Source organism: Mobula hypostoma, chromosome 22 (genome assembly GCF_963921235.1).
Source record: "Mobula hypostoma chromosome 22, sMobHyp1.1, whole genome shotgun sequence".
NCBI classification, from domain to species: Eukaryota; Metazoa; Chordata; class Chondrichthyes; order Myliobatiformes; family Myliobatidae; genus Mobula; species Mobula hypostoma.
Window position 1 is genome coordinate 18,937,023 of NC_086118.1, and position 16,223 is coordinate 18,953,245.

Sequence of the window (16,223 nt, forward strand, 5' to 3'; positions counted from 1 at the left end):
CCCTGTGGATGGAGCACATGTGTTCAACAAAGAGGTTGCCCAGTTCGTATTGACTGCCAATTTGGCTTGGCCCAAGAGCAGCCCATGAGCCATTCCCCAACCTGTTCACTCTCCTCCATGTCAGGGGGCCACAAAGTCCAGGAGTGAGGGCTGGCGCAGCATTAAACTGAAAAGCAGCTCTGTAAACAGCAGAAGAGCAGTTGCAACTGATCGCATTCCAAATAAACTCAGAGCGAAGACTCCTCTCGGCTAAAGACAATACAAGCAGAGAGAAACACAGTAAACTGCAGATGCCAAGACCTTGAGCAACAAGCAAGGTACCAGAGGAACTCAGCAGGTCAAATAACATCGGCGGGAGGAAAGGAATTGTTGAAGTTTCAGGTTGCTGTTAGCTTGATTATCTGTAAATGTTATCCAAACAAAACCCCTCTGTACTCTACCTCCAATAGACGGAGGAAGAAATCTTCAGTAATGCCACCATCACATCAACTGAAAAGTAAAATGGTACTGAGGAACTGAGACATGTGGCACAGCGATGGAGGGTGTAAAATGAGCAGTCCCCACAGGAAACCTGTTACACTGAATAGCCGAGAGCTGGTTACTGACTCCCAAGGAGGGACTGGGGACCTCGTTCCCATGAGAATTCCTGTGTGAACAAGGGTGTTCTCTGATTGGATCACTACACATGCTTGAGCAGTCTTGAGAACCTCAGTGGTGTTTGGTTCAGTGATTATTTCTGGCTTCTCACTGGATTTGCCTGTGAATCAAAGGATGCATTCAAAAGCGTGCAGTTCCAGCTCCTCTGACTGTAGCTCAGTCAACTTGTGAGCTTGTACCCACTGAAGCAATAGCAGCACCTCCTAGGGAACAACCCCAACAAAAAGCAATCATATCACACTTCCCAATAAAAGTCAGGCAACTCCTATAGGTGGGCAGGGCACCCTTTTCACAAACGGAATCCACAAGTTATAACTCAGTTCAGAAATCTGGCAAAAACTAATATATTACCTATGTACAACATCCAGCAGATCCTTGAAGATATCCTTAATCAAGGGTCAAAGGTAGAAAGTCACAGCTGGGAAAGGATCCATACTAATGGATAACTGCTTTACTTAATTGGGAAACACAGTACATGATAGAGACCCAGTTGTTTTTTTAAGCCTCACAAGAAGTCGCTATGCTTCCAAGTGGAATTCTATAACCTATTTTTGCAATGTATTAAGAGCGTACTTTATAAATGGGTCATTGAATTCTGTGTTCACGCTGCAGTGCTAAATTGTGGGAAAGTTATTGGACTCTATCATTAGGGATAGAATGACTGAACATTTAGGGCAAGACAGTCAATATGAATTGTGAAAGCAAGGTCAGGTTTCACTAATTTAGCTGGCTTTTCAGAGCAGGTCACCCAAATATATGCAGGTATCAATAATTTTTTCTCTATATGGACTTGGAGAAGGCATTTGATAAGGTTCCAAATGATAAGTTATTAGAAAACAAATGCACACTAACTGTATTCTTGCTCCACCCTTTCACTTGACATTTTTACACTAGCTTCTTCCCCTCTGTCTTTCGTTAATCTGAAATGTTGACAACCCATTTCTCTCCACTGATACTGTCTGGCCCTTTGTCCTTCCAGCACTTTGTTTGTTGCTCTAGATTCCAGCATCTGCGGTTGATATATTCATATGTAAATGTTTGGATGGTAGGAATAAGGAGGTCATTTTCTAAATATCTAGGTGTGACATGTGGATTTACACTGGGCTTCCGCCTTCCATGTATTTAGGAACAGAAGAAATAAAAGCAGCAGTCGACCATTTGGCCCTTCCACCATCCATCAATTCACGGTTCCATTCCACCCCACTGTCACTTTTCATCATGATCCCCATTCCCATTAATATTTGGAAATAAATCAATCGATCATGACCTTCCTCGATTAAAAGTTTTCAAATCTTCAGCACCTTCAAACTGAGGAAATTTTTCTGCAACTTCATCATAAATGGCCAACTCCTTATTAAAGTGAGGATGAAGAAACAGAAAAGAGGTGTAACAACACCTACATTTACCACTGGTACGAAGTGATGCTTCAACATAAATAGGATAAATCAAAATAAATAGGAAATAAATAGGTTAATCATGGCTAGAAGGACTTCGGCCTGCAGCAATTTGCCTACCGCCACAATAGGTCTATAGGTCTACAGTGGATGCAATCTCATTGGCTCTCCACTCAGCCTTGGACTACTTGGACAACAACAACACCTACTGTCAGGCTGCTGATTGTTGATTAGTGTTAAACACAATCGCCCCTTCGGTACTAATCAATAAACTTGAAACCTGGGCCTTTGTACCTCCCTCAGAAACTGGATCCTTAACTTCCTCATTAGGAGACAACAGTCAATGCAGATCAGAAATAAAAATTCCTGCTCAGTGACAATCAACACCAACACACCTCAAAAATGTGCGCTTAGCTCACTGCTCTACTGTCTCTATACCAATTATTGTGCGGCTAGGCACAGGTCAAATGCTATCTATAAATTTGCTGAAGATGCAGCATTGTCGGTAGAATCTCATATGGGAATGATCATGATGGTACAGGAGTGAGACAGATCGGCTAGTTGATGGTGTTGCAACAATAACCTTGAACTCAATTTCAGTAACACCAAAGCATTGATTGCTGACTTCAGGACAATGAAGTCAAGGCAACACCCAGTATTTCTTATTGAGGGGGCATTCCTTCTTCATAATATAGTGGCTGCCTTTCATGGGGAGTTTGAGAAGATTTGGTATGTTACCAAAGACTCTAGCAAAGTTCTACAGATGTACCGTGAACAACATTCTAACTTGTTGCATCACTATCTGGTCTGGAGGGACCACTGCACAGGATCAGAAACGGCTGCACATGTTTGTAAATTCGGCCAGCCCACAATGGGCATTAGCCTCCCCAGCATTGAGGACATCTTCAAAAGGTGATGGCTCAAAAAGGCGGCATCCAACATTAAGGATTCTCACCACCTAGAACGTGCTCTCTTCATCAGAGAGAAGGTGCAGGAGCCTGAATATGCACAATAAATGTTTTAGGAACAGTTCCATTCCCTATGCCATCAGCTTTCTGAATGAACACTATATCTCTCTCTCTTTGCATATATTTATATTTCATATTTCTTATTATAATTTAGAGTATATTTTATGTATTGCATTGTACTGCCACCAAAAACAACAAATTTCATGACCTACTGTATATCAGTGATAATGAACCTGATTCCAATTCTGAAAAAAAGAATACGGAATGAGAAAGGACTTGAAAATGGAGACTACAGTGGCAGATGCAGTTTAATGTAGGAAAATGTGTGGTTATACCCTTTAAACTCATAAAGACAGATCTCTCCTATATTCTAGATGGTGAGAGATGTGGCATTTTTAGAGATGTTTAAGTGTCTAAATACAAAGGTTAAAGAACAAGACTTTCTCTCAAAGAGTCTTGAATAAAAAGAGGAGGAAGATATGCCTTAGACAAACCACCAGAAATATTCTATTTACTGTAGTATTTACCATTAAATGCAAGGAAGGACATATTGGCCTCAGGGAAGCTGTAACAGAATTGTTCACACCTAAAGGATTAACTTGTGTGAAGTTGCATCAATGTGCTAAATTTTTCTTAAAAGTGACGTAGTAAACTGGTAAAATGATTTAACGGGGTACATAAAGGAAGGATAAGAAGGCATGAACATGGTCATTGATATTTGAGAATCAAATTATGAAACACCAAAAATGATAGAAATCTGCCCAAAAATGATTATTGTTGTTGTGTCAATTGACCTTTCCAAAACTAAAATCAATAGAAAGTAAGCTGAAGGATATTGAAAACTAATGGGTTAATGGAGTTTGTTGCATCTGAACTATGACCTACTTGAACTGATAGAAAGCCCTGAGGGTCTCAATGGTCTATTCCTTTTCTGAAACCTACTAGTGTGGCCTAATGGAAGCAAGTATATACTAAATTGTATTGGCAACTGTATTACATGCCTTCATAAAACTGCAAAGGTTAACAATACTGAGTAAAATTCAAACTCCCAAGAATCTGTTCTATTTACAATAATTAAATACAATGCCCTGAATTTCTAGTCCACTCTCAAAGACGTGCCAGAAAGATGAAAATGCATTAGAACAGAAACTGATGCAATCTCACTGCATCAACATTGACCTGAGGCTGCGGCCTGAGAGTGGTGAATCTGTGGAATTCATTGCCACAGAGGGCAGTGGAAGCCAAACAATTGAGTGTATTTAAGGGTAAATTTGATAGGTTCTTGATTGGTAAGAAGGTAAAGGGTTATGTGAGACGACTGGGCAATGGAGTTGAAAATAAATCACCCATGGTTTAAAGGCAGAACAGACTTGATGGGCTGAATGGCCTTGTTCTGTTCCTCTACGTTATGATCTTATGGCCTGAGACCTCACTTTCAGGCTATTGAGTATTACAATTTCACCTGGATGAAAATGTATCCAGTGTGTTTCTTCCGATGCAAGGCTTGAGAGGTCAGGCCCATTCTCAGAGTAAAAGACTAGTTAGATGTTGGAATTGATGTCTGAGCACAGCTTATAAATTGGAGAGATGTCACCAGCCAGTCAAAGGCATTGGGATTTGGAGGAGGCTGGAGAAATTGTTGGCGAGATAATCAGGGGGTGGCCATTGCTGATGAGGGGAAGGAGATATCGACTGGAAGCACAGGTATCAATATGGGAAAGGTTGTCAGAAATGGCAGTGGAGGAGGATTGTGGGAAAGGATTGACTTCATGTCATGGAATGGAAAGACAGTTAGATAAGGGGTGTCATAGAGAACCTCTCAGTATGGGTTGAACTCCTGAAAACATAGACAACTACGATACTCACCTACAGACTTCCAAGGATGTATCTTGGTGAATACCGTTCTCCTGGGACTATCCTATGATCTATTTTCCCTGGGTAGAATGGTCCAAATTCCCTTGCTTTGCATGATTCACTGTACAAAGAATGGTACCATGTGCTTCCTACACAGAATTTATACCAGGGTCAGCATGGGGATTCAAAGTTAAAGACGTTCAGTTGAATTCCCCATTTGCCTTGTTTGAAAACATGGAAATCTCGGAGTTAAATTGATTTTCAATTGCATACTGCTGAAGAAAATGACCATGAAATCTAAGTTCCAAACAAGTGTCCTTTATCAAAAAAGAGTTTGGTTTTACATCTAAATCTCATTGAATTAGTCTCCAAGAATGACGTTAATTATGATACAGAGGTGGAGAACAAATCTCCAGTCATTTTGCCTCAATACAGCACCGTAACACTAATCTCAGAGCCACAATAGCAGTGAGCTTCTGTCACAACGCTAGTTCCCTACCCCAATATCCTGTTTATTCTTGGATCAGTTTCATGTTAACTTAACGTTGAATGAAGGATTGCTTTTTCTGATTTGCTCATCTCCGTTAAAACCTACATTAACACTTAGCTCTTATGGTGGAAGCAGACTGTATATAATATCTGAATTGAGATTCATGAAGTACAAGGAGAGCTTTATAACCCATTTTCTTCATTGATTTTCATTTAGTTCAGGCACAGCCTTCTCTATGTTCTCCAGGAGCTTAGAATTTGGAAATTCAAGGTGTGCAAACTGAGAATGACAGAGCTTTATTTTTGGAACTGGGAAAGGGAGAAAGAACTTATCACTGAGGAAAAGTTGACAATGTGATGTATCATTGACTCTTTAGGTTCCGGAAGATGATCACGCAGGCCGGTGCTGAAATGCAGGTCAGTTATTAATAGCCAATCTTGTGTTTTGTTGATAAATGGCGATGGTCTTTCATAAGTAATGTCTCCTAATTATTCCCCTTAAGAAGTGTTGCCAACTCCTGATAAGCAAGTGTTTTGTTCAGTCTCAAAACACTATAATCCACCAAATTATGATTACATCATAGTCAAACCATCATCGTCATATTTACTATGTCCATCAATCAGAAAATGACAATTTATTATGGAAGACTGATTCCAAACATAAAACCCAAAACAGTACTTTTATTGTCATGTGCATCCAATTTTTAGATCACAGCACTAAAAGCGAGGTATCATTATGGCTCAATATTGAGGCAATTCCTTGTCACGGGGTTTGGAGGCTTGTGTGTCTCAATGACCCGCATATCTATGTTGGCTGCAGTCAGAGCTTGATGCTTTGGCTCTTGGTAGGATCAAAGATCAAACAAAAAACAGATCACAGGGTAGAGGCCAGACTGAGAGTAGTGCACCCGTCCTCCAGGTTCGGGGACTCAGCTCAGTGCTAACAACCCTGACTGGGTAAAACAAAACTGTTACTGAAGAGTTCTTCTACATCTGAGTGCGATGGTATTCCTGAGTCTCCATCCAGAACCTGCGTGGATGACAGTAGTGAAAACCAAACTACACTCGGAAAATGCTGGAGGAACTCAGCAGGCCAGGCATCATCTATGGAAAAAAAGTAACGTTTTAGGCTGAAACATCGACTGCCCTTTTTAACATAGATGCTGCCTGGCCTGCTGAGTTCCTTCAGCGCTTTGTGTGTATTGCTTGGATTTGCAGCATCTGCAGATTTTGTCCTGTTTGTGAAAACCAATCTACTGACACAATGAAAGAAACCCTGAACACCGCCAGAGATGGAGGACCTTCATTGCTGCCCCAAACGCAAGTACCATAACAGGTGGTAGACAGATTTAGGCAATCAAAGCAATGAATGCAAAGTAATGCAAGTGTCTTTACTAGTCAGGGCATTGAGTATAAGAGTCTGGAAGTAATGTTACAACTAATAAAACTTCAGTTATGTTGCACTTGGAACACTGTGCGCAATTCTGGTTGCCCCATTACAGGAAAGTTGTCAATACTTTGAAAAGGGTGCAAAAAAGGCTGATAAGGGTGCGGCCTCCATGAAAGTATGAGCTACAAGGAGAGCTTAGACTTGGGAGCCTTGGAAGCTGAGGGGTGACCTGACAGGAAGTTATCATATTATGAAAGGCGTAGATAGAGTAGTCAGTCAGAGTCTTTTCCAAAGGGTAGAAATGTCAAGTACTCGAGGACATGCATTAAAGCTGAATGGGGGAAATTTAAAAGAGATGCATTTGCCAGATTTTTTTTTTACACAGAGGATATTACTGTCTGGTATGGGTCACTGGGGTAGTTATGGATGCAGATATAAGAATGGCATTAAAGAGCCTGTAACACAGACACACGAATATGCGAGGAATGAAAGATCTGGCTCAAGTAGAGGTAGAGGAGAATTAGCTTAATTCGGCATCATGTTTGGCAGAGATATTCTGGGCTGAAGGCCCTTTATCTGTCCTGCTCTGATCTATGTGTGATGCAATGGCCAAAAAAAAAAGGATACGGGTCGTTGAGAATGGTGAAAGTTGAATTAAAAATCAATATGGCATTGAGAATTAGGAAATCAGAGGAATGAAGCAAGTATTATGGCAGCAGCTAATTTACACCAGAGTCAAATCCAAACAAAAACAATACAGTAGATGCATCAATTTCATTGTTCTCTGGGGGTCCTTTCTTCAATATTTTGAAAATGATTTTGGGCTGTGGAGAGAGATTGAGGGAATGGAATTGGTTGGACTGCTCTTATGTAGAGCCAGAATGGACTCAATAGGTCAAATAACCCAACGCATATCTGTGCTCTACTGAAGCTGCAAGACAATCTCCAGCCTGGAAACTTATCTGGAATGGGGGATAATGAAAATGCTGGGCGGCTCACTGGTGTTTTTAATGCTTGCGTGATTATCAATCACATCAGATTAAGAAGAAGGACCTTATCAACTGCCCACTCCAAAAATGAGAAACAGCTACTTGACAGCAGAACTCTGCCCATGTGTCAGACAGTTATATGTAATACTCCTCCAGGTATATAACTGATCTGTCTCAGTTATTAGTCTTCTAATGGTTGTCATATTCAATCTTATCAATGTCTAACAGCCATAATGATGAAAAAAATCAAATGTGTTCAGATTTTATTGCTGATTTAGGTTTTCGACTTACCTTGCTCTGATCTAGGTCTAGTTTATTACATAGTATGTGAATGAAGTGTCTTAGAGAGCTTCTGCACCAAGCAGAAATTTATTGTCACAATGAGAGATGAAGTCATGAAAAACATAAAAACCCAGACTCTAGACGAAGTTTGACTTACCATGATTACCCTTGGATGTTCGAACTGGCGTAAAATGGTTTTTGGTGGTTCTGACAGGCGAGCTATCCTTGGGTGATCCATCTATTGCTGTCATATTCTCCCTCTCGAAGTGTGGCACTGGGATTGGTCCCTGGTTTCGTAAAATATCTGCCAGGGCCCTGTGAAATTCCATTTAAAAAGCATTGAGAAAAAGTACAGTGCCTTTATGTCATAACAAACAGTCAACAGAATCAAGTTCATTTCAATCACTTTCCCTTCTGTCCTCTCCCAATGGCCAGAAAATACAGAGGCTTTGAAAACACATAAACTGCTTCTTGTTATGAGGTTATAGAGAAAGTGCAGTAAAGGTACAGGTACAGTGCAGATAATCTATGGTGAGGTAGATTGGGAAATCAAGAATTTATATGTAACACTCACTTTGCCTGGTGGCATGATCTCTGGGTGATTACCCGCTGCCCGGCCAAACCTTAGAACTCTCGTCTGGTTGAAAACTGTGTGATGTGTCCCCTGTTTCAAATCAGTACCCCGTAATGACAAGCCATACACAGGATGCGGTTAAATAAATAAGATTTTATATTCTTATTTGAACTATGGGGTTAGTAGAGAACCAAAATATAAAATTTTAGAAAGGCGCTACTATATCTTTATTCAGTGTGTGCACAAATAATTCGTTGGAGCTCAGGCAATATCCGCCTTCCACCATTTGATCTCCTCTGAACTCCACCGGGTCTCAAGCCCCCGCTTAGGGTTCGCTCCGCTTGCCAGGACACAGCACCGGATACGATAGCTGACCCCAACAGACTCACAAGTGAAGTGTTGCCTCACCTGGAAGGACTGTTTGCGGCCCTGAATGGTGGCAAAAGAGGAGGTGTAGGGACACTTACGCTTACAGGGATAGGTGCCGTGTGGGAGATCTGTGGGGAGGGACGTGTGGATCAGGGAGTCGCAAAGAGACCGATCCCTACGGAAAGTGGAGAGGGGAAGATGTGCTTAGTGGTGGGGTCCTGTTGAAGGTGGCGGAAGTTGCGGAGGATAATGTGCTGGATCCGAAGGCTGGTGGGGTGGTCACCATTCAGGGCCCCAAACAGTCCTTCCAGGTGAGGCAACACTTCACTTGTGAGTCTGTTGGGGTCATCTATTGCATCCGGTGCTCCCGGTGCGGCCTCCTCTACATCAGTGAAACCCAATGCAGATTGGGGGACCGCTTCGTCGAGCACCTCCACTCCGTCCGCCACAACAGACAGGATCTCCCAGTTGCCACTCACTTCAACTCTGCTTCCCATTCCGATTCGGATATGTCCATACATGACCTCCTCTACTGCCATGATGAGGCTAAGCTCAGGTTGGAGGAGCAACACCTGATATACAGTCTAGGTAGTCTCCAGCCCCTGGTATGAACATAGAATTCTCCAACTTCCGGTAATTCCCTCCTCCTCTCTTTCCCTATCCCTATTTCACTCTATCCCCTCCCCCAGCTGCCTATCACCTCCCTCATGGTTCCGCCTCCTTCTGCTACCCATTGTGTTTTCCCCTATTCTTTCTTCACCTTTCCTGCCTATCTCCTGCCTGCTTCCTCTCCCCCAACCCTTTATCTTTCCTCTTACTGGTTTTTCACCTGGCACCTACCAGCCTTCCCCTTCCCACTCTCTTTATAGGGCCTCTGCCCCTTCCCTCTTCAGTCCTGACGAAGGGTTCCAGCCCAAAACGTTGACTGATCGTTTCCACAGATGCTGCCCGACCTGCTGAGTTCCTCCAACGTGTTGTGAGTGTTGCTTTGACCCCAGTATCTGCAGAGTATTTTGTGTTTGTGAATCTGTGGAATTTGTTGCCACAGGTGGCTGTGGAGGCCAAGGCATTTGGTGTATTTAAGGCAGAGTTTGCTCGGTTTTTGATTAGTCGGGATGTGAAAGGTTATGGAGAGAACGGAGGGGCGGTTGAGAGGGAAAATGGATCAACCATGATAAAGTGGCAGAGCAGACTCAATGGACCAAATGGCCTATTTCTGCTCTTATCGCTTCTGATCTTACTGCAATAATAAACCAATACCAATACGCAGGTGTTTTGCAATCATTAAAGAACTCTGGATCAATACTTGCAAATTTGTTGAGTAATGAGTTGTTATATTTATTAAGCAACACACACACGATGCTGGAAGAACTTAATAGGTCTGATGAAGGGTCTCAGCCTCAAACAGTGACTGTTTAGTTTCTTCCACTGGTTCTGGCTGAGCTGATAAGTTCCTCCAGCATTTTGTTTCTGTTGCTGAAGATTGCTAGAATTTGCAGTAACTTGTGTCTCCATGTCATTATATGTAGTATATTAATTGTTTAAAAAACTTTTAATGACTTGAAACAATCTCTTGAATTCATTGGAATTTCAGGCCGATGAATGCATTATTCAACACTCACTGCTGCGAAATACTACAGCCCAGTAAATCCATCATATGTTAGCATTAATGCTAAGCATCGACCATCAAACACATTGTATTGATAAGTTTTCTTTATGCTTCCCACCATTATGCAGCAAGTAAAGTAACATAGATACATCATTGTTCTGGGAATGAATGGCATATTAGAACTATTGGGTTGGGGGGGGGGCATTATGGTTGCAAGTTGTGAAACTGTGACTGGAGTTCAAATATCAGGTCAAGCAATCAGAGGATGACAGCTTTTGGCTGCCAGTGATGAGGAGTGTGCTTCTGATTTAGGGGAGGCAGATTCGTTTTGAGGTGAAAGAACACCAACCAGGAGTAATTTTCCTAGAACTGGCTTCTATGACCCAGGGCTAGAGTTAATTCTGACCAAACCTCATACATATTGTAAAGGCTACACTTGCAAGAGGTGCTTCTGCTGAACACAAGCTATCCGTGAGTAATCTCACCCACTGTCCTGTACGAACTTTGTTACTGAGCACAGATAAACAATGGATCAGATGATTGGATTCTCAGACATCCTGATTTAGAGGAAGAAACATGATTCATCTCACTTCTAATGTAGCTTTATTTATTTAAAAAATAACCTTTATGCACCAATTGGCAAGCAACTTTAAAAGTTTGGAGCCTAGAAAATGGGGAATTTTCCAAGATTTGGTTGGGTGGTGTAGGAGGTAATGAGAATTATGGAAGTCAAAAAGTCATGGAAGATAAAAAAAATGGAAAATGAAAGAGCACAGGCTTCATTGCTTAGTTTGTAGCAGCTCCTATTTCTAAATAGCTATTCAGGTGTGACTTCTGACCTGTAGACCTAAACCATAGCTACAGAGTTTGGGCAGCTGCTTATTCATGACCACAGAAGGCTTAAGGGGAATGGAGGCAAGGGATGACAGTGTAAGTGGAGTTGGTATGAAAGACGGGGTGAACATCCCTAGAAACAAATCATTGTGACATACTACATGTCCCACTTCTCTTCTTTAGTTAATGAATTCACTTTTCACTATTTACCATTTTGTTCACATCATATCCGCGCATGGCCAAGTGGTTAAGGCGTTCATCTAGTGATTCAAAGGTCGCTAGTTCGAGCCTTGGCTGAAGCAGCGTGTGTGTCCTTGAGCAAGGCACTTTACCACACATTGCCCTGCGACGACACCGATGCCAAGCTGTATGGGTCCTAATGCCCTTCCCTTGGGCAACATCGGTGGCGTGGAGAGAGGAGACTTGCAGCATGGGCAACTGCTGGTCTTCCATACAACCTTGCCCAGGCCTGTGCCCTGGAAACCTTCCAAGGCGCAAATCCATGGTCTCATGAGACTAACGGAGGCCTATATCTGCACTTATGTTAATGCTGAACCTGCAGCAAAACAATGCTGACTGTGACAGTCTGTCCATATCTTTCATTCGATTAGCATTATTGTGCTAATCTTTCACTTAAAAATACTTTTCATTTCATCTGACAGTCACTCATTTCCTTTAATTAAAACCAATTTACAATGAAACTATTCTCCATGTTATATAGTTACTTATGGCAGCTCTAAGTACACACATAAATTTAAAGATAGCATCTTGCCCCTTCCTACAAGTGTAAGAATATAGTATTCCAAAAGTTCCATCACTTTAACAGCTCTTGATATCTTAGCTGTTGACGGGCAACACGGACCTGCTTGCTTATTTCTCCAATAGCTATCAACACAAGCACGGTAGGAACAATTTTTGTTCTAGGCAACTAGCTCAGAAATAATATTCCTGCACAACACAAAGAAAATTGAAAAGAAACAGTCAGCATCTCAAACATCATCAGCAGAGAGAGAAACAGGGTTAACATTTTAAGTTGATGACCTTTCATCAGTGAATATTTCATTGGAGAGAAATGATTGTACAGATTCCAAGCCATTGTTCAATAAATTGTGATTGCAATCAATGTTCCTTGCAGACTACTTGATTTTGTTTGAAGTGATTGATATTAGGTATTTCCCCTTTCAAGCTTTGGATCTTTGTTAACTTCATTTCATTAGGAAATATTGGCAGTAACTAATATCTATTCTTTCGTTTCCATTATGATATGCGTAGGTTAAGCTCCCTGACCCATTTACACTTGATTTTAAACCCACTCTCATGTTCTGGATACTTTGATTTCACTCTACCCAGTATGTTTTTGATGTAGTACATCTTTGCTCCATGGCTAACTTGTATTGATCATTCTGGTAAGTGGCCAGGCCTATGCTTGTATATTTACTTGTTCTCTCACGTCTTTTACCAGTAGTGTTTCCTGCAGTTAGTTTATTTATTTTTTGAGATATCGTGCAGAACAAGCCCTCCAGCCCGGTAATCGCTGATTTTACCCTAGCCTAATCACAGAAAAAATTACAATGATCAATTATAAATTTCCCCTTGTTATTTCCAACTTTGATTATTTAGCTTATTTCAAAGTGTTCTTTTCTTAATGTAGTGTGAGCCTTCATATGTGTATTTTAATTTGGTTTTTAGTTTGTTGATAAGATGTATAGAAGATAATCTGATCAACTGGGAGCATGCTCTCTCGTAAAGTTCCCATCCTGGAAACTTCGCTACTAAGTTCAATACTTGAGATGTGAGATGTTGGAAAAACACACTTGAACAGGCGACATCTGTGGAGGGAAGTGCATAGTCAAAATCTGAGGTTGAGACCATTCATATGAATTGAAACAAGGAGACAGCAGAATTATAAGGTGGAGGGAAGGTGTGTCACTATGCATCCTGCGGAAGGGTCTCGGCCCCAAACGTTGACTGTACTCTTCCTAGGTGCTGCCTGGCCTGCTGAGTTCCTCCAGCATTTTGTGTGTGTTGCTTGGATTTCCAGCCTCTGCAGACTTTCTCTTGTTCCCTATGTTTCTTGGTTTGATTCTTCACAAATGCTTATTGATAAATTATCTACTCGAGTCTGTCAGGTTCACATGCAATTAGCTTTGGCCCTCGTCAAATTCACGTACTAACTGATTTCTGCTTGTCTTACAAACTCTACACCCACTGCTCTATTCTACGCGACCCCCCCCACCCCCGCACTTTCCTGACTCTTGTTGTCTTTCTGTGTGGGAGGCAAAGGAACTAGTCATGCCTGAATTTTTTTAAATTGTGAAGATCATATTTTTCTTATGCTTTTAAAGCTGGTCAGTTCTATATTCTCACACTTTGCCAATTTTTGTTCATATTGCTTGGCAGGGTTAAATTCACTCATGTTCCTCCATGAACTGTCAGTCTTTCTTTTATTCTCTCCACTTTATAAGCCTCCTTTGCTCTGCATGCATCATGGATGGACAGTTGTCAGGAGAAGGGATGAAGAGCAAAAAGCCGAAGTTCCTACTAGTCTCAGCTTCCCTACTTGGAGCAATTGCTTCCAGCAGAAATCAAGTGTTTCTTAAACATCACAAGCAGATTTTTTTTTTCTATGTTGTTCAACAATTCTGCAATTGGATTTGGAAAGCCTCTTTTTCCCTCTGAACACAAATGGTGAATTGTTCATTTTGCTTTTATGAATAGAAATTAACAATGCATTCTGTCTTGTTACCTGACTTTGAGCTTTGCTCCCTTTCCTCCTTTGGGAGCCTTCCTCAAACGTAGCTATTATTCATTAGACATGCACCTGTGAACCTTGCTATGCTCCCAGCTGATTTGATGTCTCCCTATTCACCTTACAAGGATCTGAAACATAAGGCAATATGAATAATGCTCTCAATGGATGAGTAATTAATTACTATTCTTAGAAATACTTTGCCTGGTGATGGCCTTTCTCTCCCGATCAATTTACACAAAAAAGGAGCTATCCTCATTTTAGGTACTTTGCAGCTGCTATCTGTACAAATGTAACTGCTTTTATTTGAATTGTATTACTTCACCTTTAGTTCTTGGACTTTTTTAAAAATTTACTATGAAATACCCAGGTAAAACGGAAAGGAAAAGCAGCTTCTCTTGGTGTCACTCATCAACTTCTCTAATATCCAGTCTCCCTCGGAGTGAAACGAAATGCAAGTAAAGGCAGGTACCAAGCTTAAGTGCTGCATTTGAACAGCACAAAGAGGAAATAAAATATTTAAACCTACAAACAAAACTGGAATTCCAGTCACATTCAACACCAAAAGCACGACTGAAGTATAAAAATGGCATCAAAAGAGCAAAGGAAAAAGTTGAAAATGGCATGGCAAGGAGAAAAGAAGGGTGCAAAAGTAAAACAGCTTAGTTTTATCAAGGAAAGGCAAGGTTAGAGAGAGAGCACTGAAAATGGGTTCAAGTTGGAACACGTGATGTCACGTAAATTCTAAATATATTTCATCGTTTTCCACCTTGCCTTCGCAGGAAGGAGGCAGTTAATTTATTGATCTTGAAAGGGACGCAGAGGCTACTGCTGAATAAGTGGTAACATTATTCACACTGCTAACATGGCTGTTGAAAAGGAACATAACCCTCAGGGGGTGGAATGTACAGAAGGGTATCCTTCAGGAAATAAAGGAGCCATCTAAATAACTTAACACCACCTCTGAAGAAATCACCAAATACTCAAGAAGGGCCTGAGGACTGGACAAAGAGAGATGTTATGTGAAGCTAAATAAACCTATCATTTAAGATTATGTAGCTCCTGAACAGAAGCGAAATCATGAAAGACTGCTTCTGAGGTTTCATGAATTCTGCATTATACCAGCTTTACAAATCTAATTTGAATGTATTTACAATTCCTCAAGAATGTTTGGTATTACAAATAAATACAGCAAGAGTTAGTGGAAATATTTAAGAATAGATTCAAAATTAGATGACCAGAAAAGCCTGGAGCCTGAAATTGTCACCAAACTCCAGAATGTTACTATTAAGATCCCACAGGGGTCTATATTAGCACCTCTTTTGTTCAATATCTTTCTAAATGTTCTGAAACTACAGAACAAGAGCATTGTGGTTAAACCAAGCTAATGATTAAAAGAACATCAGCAAAGAATGGACAAATTTGAATATATCTGAAAATTGGGTGGGTAGACCAGTAACATGCAAACTCCAATGAATAGAAATGTAAAATGATTAAGGTCTTCTGCTTAAACTTGAAGAAATAAGATGAATGGCAAATGTAAGAGATTGAGGGATCCAGGTTTATAAAAAACTGAAGACTTTACAATTATGCTCAATAATTAGAAAGTAAATAGATATTGGGATCAACTCAAAGGTCAGTGTAGAGCTCAGTTTATGAAATGATGCTGTACCTATATAGAGATGTTGCAATCAGCCTCAGAAGACTGTGGAGCATTCTAATCACAATTGAAAACTACCCCATAAGCAGATGTTGTCAGTCAAAGAGGTGAAGTAATTGCTGTTTTGATTGCTGATCATGTAAACTATGCTGTTCCAGAACAGCAGATCCAGAAGACAGAGACTTTACCTGAAGGGAGTTAATTATGATGTTAATTTGTGTAGGATTTTGCATGGATTTTACCTACATTTTGGTTTGTCCATACCTGCATTTCAGATTCCCATTCCCTAAGGGTATCTTAACTAGTTGTAAAGGACTGACCTTGTTGACAAGGACCTGAGTAGTGGAGGGCCTCAGAGTGATCTCGATGGTCTAGAACAAGCTCTGCCCAGAAAACTCCTCTGAT

At 40.9% G+C, this 16,223-nt stretch overlaps 1 protein-coding gene across 2 annotated transcripts in view; it reads right to left on the reverse strand.

Moving 5' to 3' along the window:
* LOC134336489 (protein shisa-6-like) overlaps positions 1 to 16,223 on the reverse strand; it is a 562,742-nt gene that overhangs the window by 491,409 nt on the left and 55,110 nt on the right. For both annotated transcript variants that reach the window (XM_063030757.1, XM_063030756.1), the window contains exon 3: positions 8,181 to 8,338. In XM_063030757.1, coding sequence (XP_062886827.1) covers positions 8,181 to 8,338 — 158 coding nt within the window. The remainder of the gene's footprint in view (positions 1 to 8,180; positions 8,339 to 16,223) is intronic.